Source organism: Myotis davidii, unplaced genomic scaffold (genome assembly GCF_000327345.1).
Source record: "Myotis davidii unplaced genomic scaffold, ASM32734v1 scaffold1071, whole genome shotgun sequence".
Lineage (NCBI taxonomy): Eukaryota > Metazoa > Chordata > Mammalia > Chiroptera > Vespertilionidae > Myotis > Myotis davidii.
In genome coordinates this window covers 705,387-712,992 of record NW_006282605.1, presented here as the reverse complement: position 1 = coordinate 712,992, position 7,606 = coordinate 705,387, and the positions used below count along the sequence as shown (strand labels likewise).

The window sequence follows — 7,606 nt, the reverse complement described above, 5'->3', positions numbered from 1 at the left end:
CCTGCTGCCTGGGTTTCTGATCACTGTTCTTCCTTCCTTCCCCTTTTGTCTCCCATCATTGCGCCTATGTTTGCAAATTAACTGCCATCTTTCTTGGCAGTTAATTTGCATATCACCCTGATTAGCCAATGGGAAGCGTAGCGAAGGTATGGTTAATTATCCTTCTTGTCTTTTATTAGATAGATTTTACATAGTAATGTATTTGTATTTACAGTTTATATAATATCAATTATATTAAATATATAAATTTGTTGTAATTTAAGAGAAGAAGTGATTATGTTGATTTATAAATTAGAAATGACTTTGCTTGGTTATTTACTTTGACCTGTATCTCATTAAGAAGTTATCTTCAGTAATATATTTTTTCAAGCTCTCTTTAAGTAATTTATTTTGAGTAAAGGTATATACTCAAAGCATAATGTTGTGCTTTGGGTAGTGAAATCTGGGAAAATTGAATTATGTCATTGAATATCTGTGTCTTTTATATGTTCACTCATGAAACCCAGGGTTACATTCAATAGCATTTTCCACAATATGCTAACACATCTTACCACCTGAACATATACCTGTGTTTATATAAAATTGTTGGCTACCTGGCAAGCATCTTATCTCAGTAATTTTCTAGTCCATAGGAGCAATATTTTTGGCAAGAAGACTTTCAAAATATGTTCCCAGAATGAGTGAATACACACACACACACACATACACACACACACACTTTTTTTTCTGTCTTCACTATTTTATCCTAGCATTTCTTATAGTGTGTATTTGAATTCTAAATGACATTTCTAAATACAATTTGACTTCATACAGTTCACTCAGTTAATTTGGCTTTTGCACAGGTAGAGGTTTTTTTTTTTTAATTTAATAATGTCTTTTGATAGTAACCTCCCATAAGTCAAAGAGATAATTTGGCTCATTAAAAAAGAACCTAATAACATTTTTATAATTAGCATCCAAAATGTTACTGTTTTACAGAGTATCTATTTGCCCTATAAAAAGTTCATCATGCCCTAACCGGTTTGTCTCAGTGGATAGAGCGCTAGCCTGCGGACTGAAGGTTCCCAGGTTCTATTCCAGTCAAGGGCATGTACCTTGGTTGCGGGCTCGATCCCCAGTAGGGGACGTGCAGAAGGCAGCTGGTTGATGTTTTTCTCTCATCGATGTTTCTAACTCTCTGTTCCTTTCCCTTCCTCTTTGTAATATCCATAAAATATATACTTTTTTAAAAAGATAAAGAACTGGACAGGTCTTATGTTTTTCTAATTTTACAGAAGCTCTACAAGTGAAACAAAGTGATAATAATATAGAAGCATGCAACTAGAGTATAAAAGCTACTAAAATCTATCCAGAGCCAACCAGCTCAATTTTTTTTCTGTGTTTTGAAATACTTTAGTCTCTGAGTTTGTGTGTATTTACATTAGGAAGATGCAGCACATTATTTTTTATAACTTGAAAAAATTTTCACCCTGCCAGTGTGGCTCATTGGTTGAGTGTCAACCTATGAATCAGGAGGTCATGGTTTGATTCCTGGTCAGGGCATATGCCTGGGTTGCCTGGGTTGCAGTCTTTATCCTAGTAGGAGGCATGCGGGCGGCAGCCAATCAATGATTCTCTCATCATTGATGTTTCTATCTCTTTCTTCCCCTCCCTTCCCCAGTGAAATAAATAAAAATATAAAAAATTTTTTTCTTGCATCCTTCAGTACATATAATTCAATGGTACAAGTTTAACAACTATACATTATTCAGTCATTTACTTCTTCCTAATAAAAGTAACACTAAGATTAATAGAAAAATATATAATTGTTGGCACCTTTCTGATTATTTTCATGGGGCATATTTCTATAACTCAAATTGCTGAGTCATTGAAGATATTTTAAATAATTGATGCCTATTGCTAAGCTGCTATTCAGAATTGTTATACTATTTTATACTCCAATTTCATCACGGATCTTCCCCCTCCATCATAAATTGTGTTTTGAAGTCTATTAAGAATAAGTCAGTGAGTTAGGAAGTTCAGTGTTCAGTGTTTGCCTCTCCCACTCAGTGACTTTGGGATTTTTGGCAACTCACATAATTTCAATATTTGTGTTATAAAGATTCTATTGAATCAAGTGAAATATGATTATAAAGGTCCTTTCTAAATTGTAAAACATTATACAAATATTTAATTACCAATTAATTTTGCAAACTTGAGCTTTTCTCTATTAAAGGTAACTGAAGAATATGTCCTCTCTCAATGCTGAGAATATTGTATAGCTTCTGATCTAAGAACTTTAAAAAAAGGTCTAATTTTAGTCACTTTGACACTTAGTTCATGTAGCTTACTTTTGAATCTACTCATGCTAATAAATTCAGTCCTCTATTTCATACTAAGTCTAAAATGGTGGATAAAGTAAAAATTGTGTTTGTATTTTATTCTTATTTTTTATTATTGACTAGAGGCCTGGTGCACAAATTCGTGCATGGGTGAGGTCTGGTCGGCCTGCGGGCAGTTGGCCAGCCACCCCTGCACTCAGTTGGTTTTGGGGGCCTGATGGGGGGTGAGGCTGGCTGGGGGGAGGGGATGAGGGCTGTTGGCTGGCCAGCCCCGCCCCCTGTTCAAAATCCCGGCTGAACTCCTGGTCGAACTCCTGGCCAAGGGGATGATTTGCATATTAGCCTTTTTATATATACAAAAGGCTAATATGCAAAGTGTCTCCATGGGTGTTCGACTGGGAGACTGGTAGTTCTATCGCTCGCTATGATGTGCGCTGATCACCAGAGGGTGGTGCAGAATGAAGGAAGGCCCCGGCCGGCAGCTGGAAGGCCCCGATCAGCCCTGATCGCTGGCCAGGCCTGGAGACCCTACCCGTGCATGAATTTTGTGCACCGGGCCTCTAGTTATTATATAGGATAATAATATTGATACTATTGGTCAATATAGGCGTGGGTGGCTAAAAGGTAAATGTTTGGTTTTATGTGGTAAAGCATACTTGAAATAGAGCATAGAAGAGATTGAAAAGGGGTAGAAAATATTTGCAGGGTAGTCTGTGTGTGTGTGTATGATAGGCATTAATAAAACATTTTTTCTTCTTTAGCTTCTTGAAAATGTTATAATTAATTGCTTTGGAAAGGAAAAGAAATAGGTGGTGATATAACTCACTTTTCACATTTTTACAATAGGGTAGGATTATTTCATCCTGATGTTTGATTTATTGACTGCAGTTCCCAAATAATATTCATGTCTTTTTATTATGTACTGTATGCTGACTTTAATTAACCACTCTAATGAGTGGTTTGCGATCATGGAAATTCCCAGAGAATGATACATTACTCTAACTGGCAGTAACTTTAAGGGTCATATACTATAGCAGATGAGAAAAGCAAGGTCCATAGAATTTAAACATCTTTAAGGTCACACATCTGGATGATAGTTTAGATTTTTATAATCATTCTTCCTTTTCCATCTTATAGCATTGCTCATAAACTATTATGCATTATCTTAGTTTTGAAGTACTTTAAAGCAATTACATTTTTTCTCTTTTTAGGTAGTTATTAGGAGTAAAAGTGGAGAGATTTTGTATCGTATTTCACCATGGGCGAAGTATGTGGCTCGTGAAGGTGATAATGTGAATTATGATTGGATACACTGGGATCCTGAACACACATATAAAGTAAGAAAAACACATCTTTAAATAAATGCTTATTCCAATATTTGTATGAAAATTAAATTTCATTTTTTTAACTTTTATAGTAATGTTCAACTTTTCAATGCTAGTTTAATATTTTATGTCATACTGTATCCGTCTGTATACATATATCAGATTCATCATCTGTTGCCAATAAAGTATGAAAGTGAGGTTTTTTTATCATGTATTTCTGAGGCTGAAGGGGGAAAGAAAACTAAATCTCTACATAATGGCCTATAAACAATAGTAATTATTCTTAAGAATCTCAATCACAATTTCTGATTCACCAAAGATTCTTTAGTGATGTAATATTTCTCCTTGTCATGGGTTTGAAGCACGATCAGTATCCTTAAGAATAAGGAATAGTGAGGACATTTCATGACTGTATTGATGAGTATAATTATTAAGGCTGTCTTATTCAAGAATTATAGGCATCTTAGAACTCACTTTTCTGTCATCTAAGTTATTAGAGCTTGTTGATAAGTACTTGGCATTTAATAATTATATATGCACTTCACAGCTGTTATGTTTTCTCTGAGGCTTAGGCTCAAAAATATATCTTCACTCAATGATGAGACAGAAGCTAATACATGATTTCTCTTTTGAAAATAGGTTCATTAACATGATTCTGAAAAGTATTTTTTCCTAAAAGAAAATTTAATGGATGTAGCCATTCTTTTTTTACACGTGAAAACATTTCCAGAGTATTTGAATGAGTTGATCCACTATTTTATTTAACATGCTTAATCGGCTAGTGTTGTGCCTGCATTTATGTTCTAATTGTGTATCTAACTTTATATTCTGTAGTTTAAGCATTCCAGACCAAAGAAGCCAAGAGGTCTAAGAATTTATGAGTCTCATGTGGGAATTTCTTCCCATGAAGGAAAAGTAGCTTCTTATAAACATTTTACATGTAATATACTACCAAGAATCAAAGACCTTGGTAAGTAATAACTGTGATTTTTACTCAGATAAAATTTTAATGAATCTGTTCTCTTATAAGAAAAGCTAATTACAAGTGTCTCTTTTTTGTGTTAAGAGATTAAATATGTAATAGAAATGAATTTTATTTTAGGCTTCTCAAATTGCCCTGTAATAATGATAGCATAGAAAAGAGAAATGGGATAATAAGAATTCAAGATATTATTCCAATTTCAATTTTAAGTAATATGAACTAATAGCTTGCAAAATTGTAGATAAATATGTAAGCATAATTACTTTTTACAGGAGAGAGCTTTTATCACATTAAGTGGTCATTGAGTAAAGTCTGTTCATTTTAGTTTGTTAAGGAAAAAATTGTACATTTTTTTAAGATGACTGGAACTTATTTTATATCAGAGCCATTGTATATACAGCTCTTGTCTGGATGACATATTTGACAAATATCAATGGTGCATCTTCTGTGTGAAACACATTGTTGTAGATGTTTGTGTTTGGGATTGTAATGACACAGCTCTGTCTTCATGGGAATAAACAGGAGAGTGAATAGTGTACTGCTGAATCATCGATTCAGTATGCTTTAAATCTGTTTTTTATAGGTATGCTTTTAAAAAAATAATTTCACAGCATATTAGCACCTGCTCCAGTGGCTAAGCAGGAATATAAAAGTACAGTTAATTATTCTGCTTTTGCTAGGCAGTCCAAATTTTAGCTACAGGAAAGTTTTACAATTCATGGTTAAAGTTTTCCCTTATATATGGATCTTAATTATCTGTCATAATGAGGTCAGGTTCTAGAAACCAAAGTTAAATAACTGCTTAAAGAATATAATATTGACTAGAGGCCCGGTGCACAAAAATTTGTGCCCTCGGGGGGAACGGGGGTCCCTCAGTCCGGCCTGTGCCCTCTCGCAGTCTGGGACCCCTCGGGAGATAACGACCTGCTGGCTTAGGCCTGCTCCTGGGTGGCAGAGGGCAGGCCCAATCCCTAGGTTTAGCCCCTGGTCGGGCTCAGAGCAGGGCTGATTGAGGAGTTGGGGCGCCGCCCCTGTCATGCACAGAGCAGGGCAGATCGGGAGGTTGCGATGCCACCCTCAGTCATGCTCAGGGTAGGGCTGATTGGGGGGTTGGCGCACCGCCCTCTGTCACACTCAGAGCAGGGCTGATCAGGGGGTTAGGGAGCCTGCCCCTGTCACGAACAGAGCAGGGCCGATAGGGAGGTTGTGGCCCTGCCCCCTGTCACACACAGAGCCGCAGGGCGATCAGGGGGTTTGGGTGCTGCCCCCTGTCACACTGATCCCAGTGTCGGGAGGCATATTACTCTTTTACTATATAGGATAGAGGCCTGGTGCACATGTGGTGGAGGGTGTCCTGGATCAGGGTGGGAGTCCCCACGGGGGTGCCTGGCCAGCCTGGATGAGGGGATGATGGCTGTTTGCAGCTGGTCACACACCCTTCAGGGTGGGGGTCCCCATTGGGGTGCCTGGCTAGTCTGTATGAGGGCCTGAGGGCTGTTTTCAGGCTGGCGGGTGACAGAACATCCCAACTGCTCCATTTTTTCTTTTCTTTTTTTATTCTGGGTCAGCTTTAGCTCTGAGGCTCCAGCTCTTAGGCCTCCGCTGCTGAAAGCTGGTATCTGGTTTTTTTCGGTTCTATAATCGAAACAATGTATAACTCCAACTCTGAGATCCCGGCTCCCTGAAAGCAGGTTTCTAGGGTTTTGGTTAGCTTCTATATTTGTAACATAGTTGCTTAGAGTTGCAGCTCAGAGGCCGGTAGCGGGAGGCGGGGAACGTTGGAGTCCTCTGTCACTGAAGCAAGCAAGCCTCATGTTAGTTTCAAGCTGCCTGGCTGCCGGCCGCCATCTTGGCTGGCAGTTAATTTGCGTATTGCGCTGATTAGCCAATGGGAAGGGGAGCAGTCGTATGCTAATTACCATGTTTCTCTTTTATTAGATAGGATTATATTTAATAGATATTATATTAGAGCTGTTCCTTTGAGGTGTTCTGTCATTTTTATGATGTAACATAACATTTAAAAGTATTTATTGTATTTTTATTATAAGCAAATAATCAGAGAAAAAAATTATTTTTTTTTTATAAAGGCTGTGCCAATTTTTTTTTTAACAGTGTAATAGTTACATATATATTTTTATGGTTACCTTGTTTTTATGGTGATACTGGTTTTCCTTTTAAAGGACTGATACTAACCTTTCCTCTTCAAATAAACTTAAGTAGAAATGGTGAGTCAGTTAAAGCAGAGGTTCTCAACCTTGGCTGCACATTAGAATCACCTGGGAATCTTTTTAAAATCCTAATTTCTGGGCCTCATCCTCCAGAAATTGTTTCTTTGTTACTAATGTTTGGCCCCACCCCATAACAAAGAAACAGAATTTCCAGAGGATGAGGCCCAGAAATCAGGATTTTAAAGATTCCCAGGTGCATCACATGTGCAGCCAAGGTTGAGAACCACTGAGTTAAAGGGAAAACATGTGAATAATCACATAGGTGATAAAGATATGCCAAAAAATCATGGAGCTAGTATAAGGATTGCTGAAGATAGAAAACACTGCAGTAGCTAAAGGCCTCTGTGGACCAGCGTTCCCAACCCCCGGCCGTGACTGTGTGCTAATGTTCTGTTGGTCCACTGCTGCTCTCACCTCAGCAACCAAGAAGTCGGAGAACCTCAACACGGTCATACAACACCACTCTAGGCTGAATCGGGGCTTGACAACATCAATGCAATTATACTAAATGCTTGAGTGGAGTAATAAATCCCTCAAAGCATAGGACACACCTACAGAGCCAGCAGTTTTAAATTTACCGTATTTGCCGGCGTATAAGACGACCCCCTAACATTTCCACTCAAAATACAGAGTTTGTTATATACTCGCCGTATAAGACTGCCCGCTCTTACGCACACCTTCCACACACCAAATAAAAGGTAAAACAATATCAGATTTGATTTTAAATTATAAATTAATATTCAAATGCTT

General features: G+C 37.6%; 1 protein-coding gene across 1 annotated transcript in view; it reads left to right on the top strand.

Annotated features, from left to right (window-relative positions):
- The window catches only part of GBE1 (glucan (1,4-alpha-), branching enzyme 1), a gene marked incomplete at its 5' end in the record, with an annotated part of 290,260 nt that overhangs the window by 101,134 nt on the left and 181,520 nt on the right, over positions 1-7,606 (top strand). The window contains 2 exons of the mRNA XM_015560674.1: positions 3,533-3,658; positions 4,481-4,616. Coding sequence (XP_015416160.1) covers positions 3,533-3,658; positions 4,481-4,616 — 262 coding nt within the window. The remainder of the gene's footprint in view (positions 1-3,532; positions 3,659-4,480; positions 4,617-7,606) is intronic.